The 17,065-nt window shown below is 42.8% G+C and overlaps 2 protein-coding genes across 3 annotated transcripts in view; one reads left to right on the top strand and one right to left on the bottom strand.

Annotated features, from left to right (window-relative positions):
- Window positions 1-4,921, bottom strand: part of NAP1L1 (nucleosome assembly protein 1 like 1) — a 28,691-nt gene extending 23,770 nt beyond the window's left edge. For both annotated transcript variants that reach the window (XM_058806119.1, XM_058806121.1), the window contains exon 1: window positions 4,800-4,921. The gene's annotated coding sequence lies outside the window, so the exon portion shown is untranslated. The remainder of the gene's footprint in view (window positions 1-4,799) is intronic.
- LOC131558298 (basic proline-rich protein-like) lies at window positions 3,878-5,311 on the top strand. Its single transcript, XM_058805946.1, has 3 exons — window positions 3,878-3,913; window positions 4,180-4,795; window positions 4,902-5,311. Exons 1-3 carry the CDS (start codon window positions 3,878-3,880, stop codon window positions 5,309-5,311), a joined length of 1,062 nt encoding a protein of 353 aa, XP_058661929.1.
- Window positions 5,312-17,065: the final 11,754 nt, after the last annotated feature.

Raw genomic sequence — 17,065 nt, 5'->3', positions numbered from 1 at the left:
CCACCCTGCACACACAAGAAACAGCATAAAGCACTATACCAGTTGATACTTGCATTCAAAGATGAGTTCTTTCCAAAACTGTAGTATCATGATTTAACTACTGCTTAAAAGGGTGAGTCAAGTGAGGCAAAATAAATAGTATTTAAATCTAAAAGAACAAATAAAAAGATGCAATTCCAACTGCTTTAGAATTCAAAAGATCAAAAACCTACTATGTAAAGACATATATAATGACATGCAGTCCACTGAAGACTTCTTCTCAACATGCAAAAGTGGCAAGATCTGAAATGAATCCATGGTGACTAAAACACACAATTACAAAATATGATCACCCAGCACTTCAGTAATGTATCCTTAATGAAAATACTGTATCCACTGCTCAACACGGAAGAGAGGAACTAGCTCAGTTAAGGGCCTAGCAACATAAATACCTGAGCAACAGAAGCTGTTCACATTTTGTATTAATAGCATTTGAGTGAAGAGCAACAAGAAATGACAAAAATACGTACATTAACAAGAAGTTCAAAAAGAACTGATTCAAACTTGGTTTCATTATGAACAACTTTTTTTCATGTACCCTCCCTGTGTTCCTCAACTTGACTTTTCAATGTCTATCAGGTTTAACAAGGGCCTGAACTAAACCAAAACTTTCCCTCGTGGGCAAGTCATCCCACAACAAATCTGAAAGAACTGCTTCTCTCTTCTTTGAAACACTGCATATTAAACAATAACTAAATAAAGTAGTGGATTGAACCAATTGTAGTGCAGATGGTCAGAAAAGATAACATTTATGTTTCTATCCTGGGTCTTAAAAGTCTAGGGATTTGTCCATTCCAGATTTCAAGCACCCACTTTGCCAAACCTCATAACCACAATCTCCAACACTCAGTTAATTCTAGTATCTCTCATGTTTTGGGTGAAGGTTTCCTCATTGCTTGTTTGTTATTTGGTAGTGGCAGTTTTTAAAAGAATAAACATAAACCCATCAATTGAATGCTTCAAAGATATAGGTACATCCAAAACCCAGCTTTTGTATCTAAAATTGGCTTTCATTGAACATAAAAATCTACCAAGGAGCAACTGGTAGTACTTTCTTCTATAGTTGTCAATGACAAGGTGAAACAGTAGATGTGCAAACTGTCTATTCATTGTGGCAAGTTAAGATTTAAACTGAGACATCACCATTGCAAGTCATGTCTGTGCAGATGTACATTTAAGCACATAGCCCCCAAATGCATCATATTTTCCAGTACTAAAAATTTAAACAGCTTTCTATCTAGGAAAGACCTGCAGCTTAACCTTTGACAAGTAGTTAGGATGCAGATAATGTCTTCATTTAAGCAGATGATGCAAATTCATTTAAAATATTAATCTTTCAGGAAGTTCATATCTTTAAATATTTATATTTTTAAGTAATTCTGAAGTATCAAAGGTAAATCAGAAAACTTTTTTAATTGACTGCAACTGAAGATTTAATCTGCAATATGTCAAGTCTTCCTGAAAACTTAAGGTCAAAAGTTATGGCTAAATACACAAGTATATCAATAATTAGGATTTTTACTTCTACATTAACTTTGCTGATTCAGAAAATAATATAATAATTTAGTGTAGGAAGCCCTCAAAGCCCTCACACGTTGCTTCTAAATAGTTTAATTTTTCAGAAGGTCATCAAATGAATCCCCAAGCAACTTCTGTGATGCCTTCCAGGCATGTCTGGTTTTCTAGACAAATACATTATGACACCAGACCTACTCTCCAGATTAACAATGTTGGGTGATGAGGAAATGCACTAACCTCTGAGCTGAGTGAGAATCAGCTAGATTGAATTAGCTCTAATTATAATCACTTCTGAATGCCAAGTAATTTACAAATGAAAACTGACCTATAAGTATTAAACCCCTCATCACAACCCCTCCTTGGATTAAACACGTACTAAGAAGTTCCACTCTGTTATTTACTAGCCACCTCCCTAAGGAGAAGCTCAAAGCAATGCAGTTGCCCAGAGCAGTTGAGAAGACTCCTCAGCTGTACTAAAATAAAACCAAATTAAAAAGCCTTGCTTCTGTTTGCAAAGTTCTGACTTCTGTGTAAATGGCTATTTGTACCTCACAAATACCAAAGCACTCCCAGCTCATGGAAAATCCCAGAGCTTAAGTTGCACTGAATGTATAGGGACGCAGAAAAACAAACAGGCATTGAAAGAACACCTGCATCTCCATTTTCTGTAACCTGTCCAATTCCTGCAGTTTCCTTTAGAATCAGATCCTTAGTTAGAGATGTGCCATGTTTGCAGCTGTTTCACAAGAACCTCAATATGAACTGCATTACAACTACATTAGCAAAAAGGTGAAGAGACATGTTCATAATACCTGATGTTCTACTGGAATAAACTGGCTTCCACCAAAGGATAGAACAAAAATTCAAAATAGAAGATTCTTGTCTTATTTCCCGCCCTAAAATTTTTCACTATTGAAATTAATATCCTCAAATTATTTTACTCCCTGAAGGAATACAATTTCTGCCATGATGACTCAAGCTCTTCTTGTTACCATTGTTTTAACTTTTAGGAGCCTAGTGAATAAAGAGGTTTTTATCAAATGTACAGGGTAAGCCAAAGTTTCCTCATAGATGTGGAGTTCTCTATTAGAGGACACGGCCTCAGCCTGGAAGATCCAGGTCTCACTCAGGGTTGTGAAAACCCTGTTAACCGAGGTTTATAACACCATGCCCACACCACCTTGGTTTCAGTTTCGCTTGTGCACACATGCTCAAAGCTAAGGAAAAAACCACACCACCCCTTTCCAGGGTGTTTAGTAAGCATAACAAGTCCCCCAGCTGCTTCCAGGAATAGTTTCTGAGTGAGGCAGGGGATAGATGATGCACCAGGATGGTGGGAGCACTGCTGTGTAGATGTAAACAGGCAGAGCTGCAGCAGATCGGGCACTTTGAAACACTGGGCTGGCAGCACAGATGCAGCACAGAACTTCTGCATGCTCCCAACATTCACTCCCTAGTCTGTCCAAGGCAGAGAAAGACCAGGAGCTCTGAAAAGCACCAATCTACCACCTGTGCACAGGACGAACATTCCGGCCTCAGAAACCAAGAGTACACGACATCCAAGACTTGTCACAAAGCACAGAAAAAGTGGAGGGCAGTAACACTGCTAACATGTATCACTCTCACGGGACACACACAAGCTCAGGTGTCAGTGGCCTGTTCTAAGCCCTTCTATCAATGTTTCAGGTACTCAAAGCCTGAGCGGCCTTAACTTTTGTCTGGTACAGAAGCATCCAAGTCACTTAGATTTCCATGTATGTATATTTTAAATGCTATGTTCCTCTAAGGATTAGTATAGTTTCTGGATTTGCAAGAGACTGGAAACCACTCAGGTTGCTTCAATCAAAGTACAGTGATTCTCTCATTCTTTAAAGAGTATCACTGTAAAATGGGCTCAGCAGGAAGGCTGCTAAAAAGCTACCAAAATGTTTGTCAAAAACTACCTTCAGCAGTTCACAGCCTTAGGCCTTAACTCTTCCCTCAAGTTTCATTTCATGACTGTAATTAAAATTATCAGGCACTATCTCCTGCCTGATTAATGTAGCATCTACCAGCAGATGTTAAAATCCCAAGACGTGCTGAGCAAAGGAGAGTATTTGTCATACCTTGCAGACACTGTGCCCACTTCTCTTACCCTCCACAAGTGAGGTAGAACATGAAATGCTCTCACTAGAGTGAGATACACTCAAAGTGTATCTCAACAAGACTTCAAACATATACCTAACTGCAGAGCTTGGAGATAAAATGTGGAAGGTGCTGCTGCGTTATTACTATCTCAGTTGCTTCAAAAAGGATTTGCGTTTTTTTCTGCAAGCAGACGATGTCGGTTTTTCAGCCAATATTGAAAGTCTCACAAGTATTGATAGTGTAAGGCCCCTAAACATTCAATATGGAATACAGTATGTTTTATACATCTAAATGAATGCTGAACACAAGATAGTAGATCCACTTGTAATTACTAAATCCTCCAGGTAGTGTCTCAGCCTTCCTTGGGGACACTATTCAGGGTGATACCAGCTAACAGGCGCCCGGAGAAGCGACATGTTGAGCTCCCGGACACCACAGTACCCCGAGGCAGGGAGCAGCCCGTCCGCTGGCTGAATCTCTGGGTCCCCCTGCCAGCAGAAGAGCACAGCACACCCCGCCGCGGCTCCGCTCGGAGCGGGAACAAGGCGCGGGAGGCGGCACAAGGCCACGGCGCGCTGCCATCGCCGCTCCGCTCCGCCATGTGCGCACTCACCGCGCGGGGCCCCGCGCCGCTCCGGCACCGAGCCCCTCCCGCGCCTTCCCCGCGCCCGGCCGGACGCTCACCCGCTCCTCCCCGCGCCGCTTTCCGGCCCCGCCGCCCTCCCGGTCCCCGGCCGCGCCGGGCGCGGCCCCGCTCGGGCGCCCACGTGTTGCGGGGCCGACCCGCCTCCCCCCAGCGCCGGCCACGCCACGGGCCCCGGCCTAGCGCGGCCCGGGCGCTCCGCGGGGCGCAGCGGAGGGACGCGCGGGAGGCGGCGGGCAGCGCTGCTCGCTGCGGGCCCGGGGGGCGAGCAGCGGCGTGGCCGCCCCGCGGGCCGGTACCCGGTGTGGCACGGGCACCGCCGGCCCCCCGCGTCCCGCCAGCCCAGGGGCCCCGCTAGGCCGGGCCGGCATCCACGGCCTCCCCGCGAGAGAGCGGGGGGGCCCAGCGCCCCCCGGGCGCCCCCCGTGCCCCCCAGCCCGGGGCGGCGGCGGCAGCCGCGCTCCGGCGGTACCTGCGCGGCCGGCGGGCGGCGGTGACTCAGGAGCAGCGAGGCGGAGGCGCCGCGCGGCCGGCGGTGAAAGGACCCGCGCTCCCGCCGCTCGCGCTCATATAGAATTAACGTCACCACGTAACCCCCCTCCCCCGCCGCCCGCGTCTCATGGCAACGCGTGCGCGCGCCCTCGCGCCGCCCGCCCGCCCCGGGAGCGCGCGCCGGCCGTTGGCCCAGGGCCGTTGGGCCCGAGCGGCGGCGCGCGCGGAGCCGCCCGCTCTGGCACCCCCGGGCACGCGCCCGTGCCACCTCCCCCGGGCACGCGCCCGTGCCACCCCCCGGACGCGCGCCCGCTCACGTACCGGCCGCCCGCGGGCCCGGGGGAATGGGGGAACGGGCCCCTCGCCGCCGGCCAAGCCGCCCGGTGCTGCCCCGGCAGGAGCGGGGCGAGGGCGGAGCCGCCCGCCGGTCAGGGTGCGACGTACCCCCAGTGCTTCGGTGCTGCCCTAAGCCTGGACTCGGGGGGCTCCTGAAGGCACCTGAGCATAAATAGAAGTTAGTCGGGCAGGTAAAGTGCATTCACAGAGGCCGCAGGTGCCACAAAACCACAGTCAGTGCTAGCTTACCTTGAAAAACCAAGCTGGGCACCGCGGTGGTTCAGCAGTTTCGACCGTTTTTGCCTTGGCTGGGATGAACGGCCAAAGGCAGCAACAGCTCCAACCCTCCTATTTTGCCTTGCCAGAGACTTGGTTTCCTGCAAGTGCCTGTCATGCCTGACTTTGAGCTCCAAACAATGCCATTCCTAAAACGGATTCCTTTCTAGAGTTTCACTCCCATGCCCATGGTCTTGAGTAATAGCATGGAGCACACTTGGAGAAGACATCTGTGATCTACACTAAATGTAAATGTCTTTGAGACTTTCAGCTCCCCTTGGCTGGAAGGAGCCAGTGATTCCAAATACAATCAGGTGGGATGGCCAGACACAGGGTGTGATGGCATTAGAGCTGTTTGCTGAGGATATACTGCCAAATACCTAATGTGTGTTCTTTGGAATTTACCAAATTCTTCCATCTACTTGTCAAAGCAATCTGCAGCCTGAATGTATCTATTTAAATAATGAAAATGACAACAGAAAGAAAAAAAAAAAGTAGTGGATCTGCCAAGTATCTGCAACACTTTCTATATTAAGAACAAGGAAACTATAAAGGATTCTATTCCGTATGGTCCCACACCAGCTTTGTTCCGGTGTTTGGCAGTAAAATCTCAGCCCCAAAAAGCAGATGTCTTTGTGGCAAATAAATCCCATCTGCAAGACAGAAGTTTATGGAGAGAACTTAAGGATGTCCTCCTATTACCCAGCACACTGACTTTTTGAAGGTGGGCTTCTTTATATCATTCAATTTTAAATAGTTTGAAACCACAAAGCTGTAAGGAAGAAAAAGAAGGATCCAGGACAAGGACTGCACAGCATAGTCTGAGTGACAGGAATTAGGGAGAAACAGAGGTGGGGATGCCACATGACTCTAAAATTAAAATACCTGTACCCCCACTTGCAACCCTTTTAAAACTGGATACTAATGTCTTATTTATCCGAGGTGTTTGGTGCTTGGGAATATGAAGAGGGCAGAGAAGTACAGCAGGCATGCGGTAAAAATGAGCAGTCGATTGCTATTATTGCAACAACAATTACGTGCCATTGCAGGCGTTCCCTTTATTCAATCAGCTAAAGTGGCAATCCGCTGTAAATAAGTGAGTCACAAGGCAGTGGCTCGCCTTGCTTGTCATTCTGACATCTGCCACCTGGTGACATGCTGAACCCTGAGGTGACACCCAGTGACCCCTGTGAAGGGGCACAGGAGAAATGAGACATGCAGAAGCCAGCAGTGTGGAGTAGAGAGTATAAGGTAGTCAACAGCCACAGGTAAAGACTGGGCACAAGTGTAAACATGTCTAAGCTGGAAACATACCTCTAGATTGGAGGGAAATGCTTTCCAACCAGAATTCAGAAATGTCTTTTGGGGGTTTGAATTAGTCAAGTCAGCCCCTTCTCATAAGACAAAATAAAACCAAAGTCCTTAACCAAGGGCTTTTTAGCAGTTTTTGAAGAACAACGGGTATGGAAACATTTTTCAATAAGAAGCAGTTTCTGTGAACAGCTAGAAAGGGACAAAAAACAGAATATAAGGACACAGCTCTTGCTTCCACATGGCACCTGCCATCACAGATGTGTGGTAAGAGGAGAAAACAAACTTACTTCTTACCTGAATTGTATGCACACTCAAACTTTATTGTTTCAGTTGTTTTGCTGTCAAATGGTTCAACTCATCCTAACATTTGTACAGTCATGAAAATTACAAAAACTTTAGTAAAACTTGAGTTTTAATGGCTGATATATTTTTCTTTGCTTTTTGTGTGTTTTCCATGAGCATGCTCTGTAACTTGTGGTTTCAGTCTGTCTGGATAGTTGAAGTACTGCCTTGGAATTGCACAGAACATCAAACTAAAGCCATTTTTTGCAGAATGGGAATAAAATCGCCAGAGAATACCTTAGATATTGACATAGAAACATTTTCCTTGTAAATGTGTTCTTGGTTTTTTGTTTTTTTTTTTGTTTTTTTGTTTTTTTTTTTTTTTTTTTAATATTACATCTTTAAGCTTTTTTAAAAGACTGAGAACATGTGTGTAAGAAACATTCAGGTGTGGTCACTGGGTGCACAGAGAGCCATTGTTTTCTCCCAGCTGGCACAAAGAGCCTTGACAGAGACACTAGGACAACTACCCTATGGCATAGAAGCTGGGATATGTCTTCTGGGGACAGTGACTTGAGGTCAAATTGCTGCTCCAAATCAGCAGAAGAGTTTGAATGAGGTCCCTCACGTGCCAGTTGAGTGTCTTACACATGGAGCTACACAACAGCAGGAATCTGAGCTCTGCCTCAGTGCCTAGCACTGATCAGGAATGCTCCCTTTGCATCCTGCCCCCGAGAGCTTGCATCACTGACTCAGTCCTTGCCTGTGGAGGGGGGCTCCAGCAGAGGCTGTCTCCAGGAGCCTGGAGGGCACCCAGGGACAGAGCACAGCTCTGGGCTGGTACATGGAGGGCCCTAAAGAAGGTCAAGCACTGATTCTATTGCAGGAGGTTAAACCAGTATTTCTGTAACAGCCTGTTGCAACAGATGGGTTTGACACTGGGATCCAGGCTCGGTCCTGCTAAGCACAGCATTCAGCGTGCTTGTGCTCATTCAGGCTGCAGCCAAGCTAAAGCAGCACTGCCTTAGCTTAGAAAAACGTGTTGGTCATGGAGCTTAGTATGCTTACTTCAAATCAAGAACTCCACTGTGGCGGGTGATTCATTGACCATTAAAACTTCTTTCATTCTCTTTTGTACTACTTGAAAAATGCAGAAGGTCCTTAGTATGAACCTGGATGTGATTACCTGAACACCTAGACACCCCTTCAGACTAGTAGGCACAGGCTTGGCACCTAACAAAGGCTCAGTTTTACAGGATTCATGTCCTGCTCAGCACTGCAGACCTGCAATATATGAAAAACTACAACTACACATTCTCTTCTGGTCATGGCAGATTTCAGAACAACTCTCTCTGAGTGTTTTCCAAAGGACCAATTGTCCAAGGTTACCCTCTCCTGAAATCTGTTGGCAGATGTGGGCACTGAGTCACAGGAATGGATGATATGAGTGCTCCTTGTGTGCTTGTGTCTCTGGTAGCTGGCTGAACTGCAATCACCATGGAAGTTATCATCAGTCACTGGAAATGAGAACACTCACTGAGCTATTTACAGAGCAAAAACTGCAAGTGTCACAAAGAGATGCCTTTTCCTCAGTAATCTCAAACCTGTGTGGACCTACTAGGTTTATCAGTACACAGTGAAACCAGAGAGTCCAGAGTATTCCTTTAACAAGATGAGATTGCTTTTGTGTGGCTAAAAGCAATTCTTTCAACTCTCACTGGATGATTATTCCAAATTACATGGCCAGACAATGAATGACACACCACAGAGCTGGTTAGTTTTTCCATGTATTGTTTACTTTTTGAGGAGCTATTTGTTTTATAAAGGAAAACACATCATCCCAGCAAGCAAGTCATAGTTTAGAAACAGTGCCACAGGCAGCATAGAAAGTTCTGCTGAGCTAACACATGGCAAATCATGCAAATCCCCCCATAGAGCTGAGTGAACAGCTCTCATAGGTTTCTGGTTTGTATTTACTTCTGCTTTTGTGAAATGAGTGCAAATTTTCCCTCAGGGAACACAGGGGTAGCAGCAAACTAAAGAAATACAGTGTGTGTAACCTTTGACATATTGTAATAAAAGACAAATAAAAATTACATGGTTTGAAAAAAAGTGAAATGCTGAAAGAAGACTATATACTTTTTTATACAATAAACCTTTAACATCTTTCATTTTTCAATATTTTTTACTGTCCAGGGACTAAATTATGACCTTTCCTTACATTAGAGGGATTGCTCATAGATACAGAAGGTATAAATTAAAACTAACAGAATGAAAAAAACTCCACCAATCCAGACCTAGAGGAGAGATAGAGAAAATAGGGATGTGGTGTGTAGTGATAAAATGGAGCAAAAAACCAAAATTGTTCAGATGTATTGAAAACAATGAAGAAATGTATGTACAATTACTTTAGAGGTAGCACAGAAGTTAAAATCTCAAGTACAGTGCACTTGATGTTTTTAGGGTTATTTCTGGGGGCTAGCACTTTCTGCAGGTTTGGGTTCTTCTAAATATTGTACTTACTGTGAAATAATTTTATTGTGAAAAAATCAGTGCTAACTGAAATGTCACCGTAGAACAGACTTTTTAAAGAAGCTGTATGTGAAAACTGATGAATTATTAAATCATTTCATTAGAAAAAAATCTTTTTATAATATATGTAAATTAGTTAAATAATAAGAGGAAAAAAAGCTGTATCTCTTGGAGTGTCTCTGATTGGTGCTAATGTATCTAAAACTAAGACAGTATCTAATGTATGTAACACTAACAGTAAAACTATGTCCATAGGGGGTTTTGTTTCTAGTATTATTGGTCACTTCACTTGATAAGATAAATGCCATGAAATGGATAGTTATAGTCCAGGGGCTTGCTTTGGTCTCATAAGGATGTCAGTAATATATTGCTTAAAGGGTGTCCAATACCTTATACATAAAAGGAGGGAGCTCACTCCCTTAAACTACTCTGGTTCTTTGACCTTCCCAGGTTTAATTGTTCGGAGTTGGGATTGATTTGGTTTGGTTTTTTCACAGTAAGAGAGTATACTAGCCATGCCAGAACTCTCTGTTGTTATTGAAGTGCCCACTGTAGCACCCCTGGATATATATTCAGCCTCACAGTGAAGGAGAAAATGGTTTGGAGCCATATGAAAAAAAAAAAATAGCATCCCAAATAAGGGGGAAAAAACAATGACCTGTTCTTGTGGGCAGAATTCCCTCCCTGCTTTCCCCCCCTCTAAAAAAAATCACAGATAGAGCAATTACAAGCATTCCATTCAGATCATCTTCAATTGTTTAGTTTTATTCTTACTATTTCACTATCTCTTTATTGGCGTTAATTCCAATGTTTGCAATTAAAAATCATAATAAAGCTAAGTCTCACAATTTATTATTTAAAAATATCAAAATAAAACTTTGACAATTTTAGCACTTTTGTCCCACACACACATCAAGTTGAAACATTTGCTTAGACAATTTGCTTGTCCTTTTTGACAATTTGCTTTGTCCTTTATTTTCAATGAATTGACAATTACAAATTTAATCTATGACCCTGACCTTTACAATAAAAATTCTCAGCAGCTCTAGTTAGAGCATGACCTGGCACAGGAGAGCTACTTCCTTCCCCTCTTGTAGCCTGGTTTCTCAGAAGATGATGAACCTTCAACGAGCACAGATACAGACACTACTTGCTTTGCTCAATGCATTTTTCTAAATCTTTGTTTTCTTCAGCAACATGAGCAAAACAGGTGTCTTGGCACCACATAGCAGTAGAGAATACATGTGGAAAAATTGTACCTACTCCAGGCAGCAAAAAAATTAAGGGTGCCTCCAAATTACAGTTCAAAACACAGCACTTCAAGTAGATGACATTCAAAGGCTGATCAGCTGCCAAAAAGCCACCTGAAGCATGTCAACTTAGGGATATGAACAAGCTTTATTAAGTAAATTTGTAAGAAATTGTGCATATTTAAAACTTTTGTATAAGGCTCATTTTCTCTCTTTGCTCCCGTACTGCTTCCTCTGTAGCTTTGCCTTGGGGCTAGAGCTGAGAGGAGTCAAAAGGAAAGGAAAGGTGAGGATATTGTGCTGAAGATCTTTGAGCCTGGGTCAATGGCTGCAGTATCTTGCATACGGATTCTTAGGACAATCTGTCAGGGGCTGACACCAGTTCTGTCCAGAGGGTGTCTGGAAGAGTTTGTACCAATGGGGTTCTCAGATGCTTAAATCCTGTTGGCTGAAATAGCCAAAGCACACTTTTGACTGGAACCAGCAGTGCAGGACTGAAGGGAACCTTGAGCATATGCACCCAAACAAGAAAGTGCTAAGATAACAACATTATGAGGGAAATTCTCACACTTTTCGTGGTAAAAGGCCTGCTCAGGGACCTACTGAGATGAATCCCATAGAAGATGGGCCTGCAGAGAAGAGAGGTCCAAGTGAGTTTACTAATTTTTCAAGGACTCCCTCCTTGAAGCTTAAGATCAGTCCATCCTAACTTGCAGAGAGCCAAAGGTGGCAGGAGATCTTCATGGACAATGAGTTCCTCAAAAAACACTGTCATATAGAGGAAGCATTACAAGAGGTGGGAGTAGGGATAGGTAACCTGTGAGGAATACAGAGATGCTGTCTGAGCATGCAAGAATACCATTAGAAAAGGCAAAGTCTACCAGGACTTGATTCTGTTAAGGGACATGAAAGGCCACCAGAATGGCTTCTACATGTGTCTCAGCAGGAAGGGCCCTGTGTTGAACAGGACAAATGACACAAAAATGGCCAAGATGCACAATGCTGCCTTTGCCTCAATTTGCACAGATAAGATTTGCCTTCAGGAGGTCCAGGTCCCTGAAGACAGGGTGAAAGTCTGGACACAACAACCTCCTGGGTTTCATCAGGTCCTGGGAGGTGTTCCTTCACCTCTGGTCTGCCCTAGTGGGATGTATCTGCAGTGCTGAGTCCTGTTCTTCAGTAAGGCAGCTCTGGAAAAGAGCTGTTCTGATTAGGAGACTGGGGCATCTCTCCTATGAGAAAAGGCTGAGAGAGCTGAGACTGTTAGTCTTGAGCAGGCTGAGAGCAATTTTATCAATATTTATGCACACCTGCCTGGGGGTAATAAAAGAGCCAAACTCTTCTCAGTGATGCCCAGTGAAAAGACAACAGGCAACAGACACAAATTGAAATATGGTAAATTTCATTTAAACATATGAGAAAACTTGTTCACTCTGAAAGTGAATGGCACAGGACACCAGTTTGAATCCTTGGAGATACTCAAACCCCAATTGAGTACAGCCCTCAGCAACCTGCTCTAGCTGTTCCTGCTTTGAGCAGGAATTTAGACTGGATGACTGTTCTGTTTTTCTATGATATTTACGTAAAAGCCTTGTTGACATTTGATGTTCAAGGATGTTAGAGGGAAAAGCTGGAAAAACACTCTCAGCTGAAGTTTTCATTATGAAAAATGCAGTGTAATACCTTTAGTTCAAAACCACCAGAACAGTAGCACAGCATGCCTGACATACTCAGAGCTCACATGTCATCTGATTCATTCCAAAATGTCCATGAAGAAGGCAAATCAAAATTGTTCACTATGGCTTGCATGACAGATTTGCCTAGGGAAAGAAAGCATTCATACTTGGGGAAGTCGAAGTTGGCTGTATTCTCTTATTTATTAGGTCACTTTCTAGAAAGCCACCCTGAGTCCCAGTTATAAATACAACATTTTATTGTTCTGCAGGAGAGCAGAATGCTTCTGCATAATTTGGCCTTATAATCTCTATTCATTTCAAATCATATCTGTAGCCTAATTTAGGCTGTTTTCTTATAAAATATACTAGTATTTAAAAGCTGATGGTACTGCTAAAACTGCTTTGACTTTTTTGCTTGTCATTCTGTTTTGTTGCTTTATTTTGATGCTATTGCTTTTCATCTTTCTCTATCTCCCACTGCAATGAGCAGACTTGGGATTCTTAAGAACTCTGTGGTATTGCTGCATCAGCTGAAAAAGGATGCAAGGCAGAAACTAGGCAGAAAAATAAAGGGAAGTTGCAAACTATGAGAGAAGAGCAAAGGAGAGGAAGTTTGGTGAGTGAAGTAACCAAAGCCTTTAAAAATAAGGTGGAATTAATTCCACCTGCTTCAGGTGTTCTCAACTTGAATATCTCCACTTTCCTGTGTTGCATTAATAATGGAGAAAGATAAGCCTTCATACAGTATAACTCACCTGGGCTGTTTTAATTGTTGGAAGGTGGGAGGACTTATGCTCTAGAAGTGCCTTTTTTTTGTCTGTTGACAATACAAGGTCTGAAGGATGATCAAAAATATGTGTGTTCATTTAATGAATCCACATAAATTCTCTAGCACTATTTTCCACACCGAAAGTGAAGAACAGAGAGCTGAACATTAGAAGCAGTCTGGGCAGCTTGTATTGCCAAAATGCAGTGCCCTAGAACACCTGGAACACAAATTACCCAGGATATTTATTTTGCAAGCTTAGTATTGTTTTTCCTTTCTGTTTTGCACAGTGGTGTCTGGGTCTGAAATGCAGAGAGTATACATACAGTCAGTAGGTTGTTTGGCTTGTGTTTGCATCTGTAAGCATCACATCTCTGCCCAATTTCACCTGGCTCCCTAAGTCCCTTTTCCTCAGGTGCTCCAGAATTATTCTACTTTATGATGGCTGAAAAATTCCAGGTGTGGGCAGATGTGCAAATATTATATGATGTGTTTCTCCTTTCCCTTAGCACAGCTTTGTTGTTTTGGGGCAGATGAGGTGTTTGTCCTCAAGAGACCTTTTCTTATTAATTTGCTACTCCAGGAAGCAACGTATCTTAGTATTGTTGCTGATGCCAGAAGCACACTAAAGATGGTCAAGATTCCTGGAAGGTCTAGATGATAGCCTAGAACTGCTATGTGTATTTGTCCCTTGGGTGAACAAATCTGCATTGAGATAGAAATACCTGGTTATGAAGCAGCTTTTAAGCCTGGGGAATTCATCCAAACAAGGCACCATACAGGTAAAGAGGCAAATTGATGCAACAGAGAAGCTATGCAGAGAGAAAAGACAGAAAGCAAACTTGTTAATCCAAAAGTACATCTCTTATGTAAACAACTTCTTGAAAAAACATCACTGTGGAATAGCTATTTTTTTTCAGCTCAAAAGGAATAATAAATGGTAGATAAAATAACAAAGAACTCAGAAGACGTGATAAAAAGAGCCTTTCTGCAAAATTCTTTAAGGGATTCTGAAAAAAAGTTTCCCCACATGTCAAAGGCCAGATTCTTTAATTTCTTCTTAATAGCTGTTCATCTAGTCATTAATTCACTGCTAATGCACAATGAAAAATAATATGATTACAATGTAAGTAATTTATAAGGATTAGCCATCACGGGAAATACAGACTTAGAAAAAAAGAATCTTAAAAAAGATTCCCACCTTTTATTTAGGATTGGATCAGCATAATTACATTTGTTCTGTAAAAATCAGGTGTTCTATGTAAATTCAACAGTACGCAATTAAATGTTATGACAACAGTGACAAGATGTCTTCAATAAATTCTAGAATTCAGAAATTTCTAGGGAAGATTTGTCTGTTCACAAAATAAATTTTACCTTGCAGCTCTTGGGATTTCTCTACAAAACCAGTTTTACATTTAGGGTAACATATTGGTTTTAAATTCTCCATAGCTACCCAAGTAGTGGCATTTCACATATCAATATATCATGTACTATAAAATACTAATATAAATATTTACTACTATAAACTAGTACATTTTATTGTGCAGTCCATCAGTAAAGCATTTTTTTATAATATTGTTTCCTATTAGATATTCAGACGTGAATATATTCATTAAAATGTCATGGTATTTAAAATACCTTACATGTTACCTGGCATTTTATAACATTAAAGTGGAATTACTTGTATTAGAGGAATAGGAATACAATAATTAAGTCATTTGTACAGGGGATATAAATTCATAGGCAAGCAGTGCTCCAAATATTTATGATGTCTAGCATGCTCAAAGCTCTAGGTTTTTTTAATGGCAAAATATGAATTGATGAAATACTGCTTTGCAAATATATGCTCTCGACAGTCAATGAACTGGAGGAATCCTGCTTCATTAAATTGATTGCTTACTCCAAAAATATCTCCATCTACAGCTCTTCCTCCCAAATCTTATGAGGCTGACGGCAGCAGCAGCCACCCCAATGCTTTTCAGTCTCTCAGGATCTCATTAGATGCTGAGTATTCCAGCCATTCTTCTGCTCCTGCTGCCCTCCTTCCTGCTGCCGAGCAATCAGCCTAATCCCAGTGCCAGTGACTCCTTGTCCTGTGCCAAAATGGGCAGCATTGCTGTGCTGCCCTCTGAACTCCATTCTGGTGTGTGTGGCTGCAGCAGCTCAAGCCTCCCTCCTGTGTGGTTCCCCTTGGTGCTGTTCTGCAGCTCAGTGGGGCTCCTACCCCCGGCTCCTGGCTCCAGCTTTAGCCTTCAGTTCCTGTAATCAATAACTGTGGCTGATAATTGTCATCTAAGGTCTCATTAGCGTTACACCTATTTGTTTCTGTACTCCTACCAAGGAACTGAAAACATCTCCTAGGTGGTGGCTGGGAAAGCAGGTACAGCAAAGTGCAGCTGCATGGACCTGAGGGTTCTGTAATGAAAGATGTACAAGTTTTTCCAACCATTAAAACAACAACTATTTTCTGTTTGAACTTTGGTACCTTAATAGAAGGCACTTTTGACATAGCTAAAATGAAAGAACAGCTTCAAAGGAAATAAGAATGTGTGACCTCTTGAATTTTAATTCATTTGCTTCAGCTAATTAACTATTTGCACTGTCTGTATGTAAAAATATGATCTTTGCTCTCACTAATTTACTTACCACTTTTGGGTTTTTGTTTGTCGTTTTTGTTGTGGGGTTTGGTTTTTTGTTTTTTTTTTTGCTGTCAGAATGTTCTGGAAAAAGAATTGAAGCAGATGCAGCAATAGGTGATTGCAGGCCTAATCTTCTTCATGCATTACTCAGCAGAAAATTATAATGAAGTTGGTTTATAGTCTGTAAAATACTCACTTGTTGCTTTGGACTTAGATGGATATTGTCAAGACTGGTTGAAGTGTTTGGATAAGAGTCTGTACACTGCAGGAAATCTGTGGAAAAAAGCAAGTATTGAAAGTCCTGCATAGCCATTGGAAAAGAATTAAAAGTCCCCCAGGATTAAGCAGCAGGCAGGGCATGCATCAGCAAAGGAGAGAGCTACACATCTTTGCTTGGTCCTTAAGAGAACTCCTCATAGATCCCAACCTGAACAGCTCAGCACCTTTCAGCCATACCTACAATTGCTCCTTGCTTTGATTTCTCATCCTCTTGGTGTGCAACTTTTGTTTAATGGAATTATTGCACTGGAACAGTATAATTAAATTTCTTTTCTTCCTTAGTATGAGCGTGTGCATTCCATCTGCCTCATCTGCATTAGTCATGTTTGCTGGGAATGTGCAGCCATTAAGTGGGTCACTTGGAGCTGGATGGCATGCCATCAACCACACACAGTCCTTCCCAGCTCCCTCCCACATGCTGCTTTGCTGCCTTTGCCCTCGTGGGTATGACAGAGCACTTACTACTCTGTTCCAGTGCTCCTGAGAACAGAGAGACATTATTCTGTACTGTTTCTTATCTCTTCAAATTAGTTTCTTCCTCCTGGAAACAGAAATTTCTGCGTGCAGCCCCACAAACTGCAGCTTGATGCTCCTCTTTCTGTTCCCTCATCCCTTCACAGGAGCCCAGAGCACTTCAGGTTCCTCCAGCAGGCACATGGCTGCTAATGGCCACTGTGTAATTTTAGGTTTGCAGGCTGCATATCCCTTTCTTAACTTCATGGTTATGGCATATGTTTAGAACACTTTTCAGGGCTCTAGAGGTACCATTTGATCTATGTGATGCATTCAGAATAATCCCTGTCAAGCACAGGTGGCATTGTTCAGGTGCCATAAATGAAACGTAGAGTTGCAATAACAAAAAAAAATGCAAATTCTAATTTAAATTATCCCTG

This window comes from Ammospiza caudacuta, chromosome 5 (assembly GCF_027887145.1).
Source record: "Ammospiza caudacuta isolate bAmmCau1 chromosome 5, bAmmCau1.pri, whole genome shotgun sequence".
NCBI lineage: Eukaryota > Metazoa > Chordata > Aves > Passeriformes > Passerellidae > Ammospiza > Ammospiza caudacuta.
Note: the sequence above shows the minus strand (reverse complement) of the source record. Positions and strands in the feature narration are given on the sequence as shown.

Excerpts from the sequence above, each read along its gene's own strand:
- LOC131558298 (XM_058805946.1), top strand. The coding sequence starts at position 3,878 with ATGTCGGTTTTTCAGCCAATATTGAAAGTCTCACAA. Across the intron at positions 3,914-4,179 it reads CAATATTGAAAGTCTCACAA|CAGAAGAGCACAGCACACCC; the intron begins GTATTGATAGTG and ends TCCCCCTGCCAG. Across the intron at positions 4,796-4,901 it reads GCGGCAGCCGCGCTCCGGCG|AATTAACGTCACCACGTAAC; the intron begins GTACCTGCGCGG and ends GCGCTCATATAG.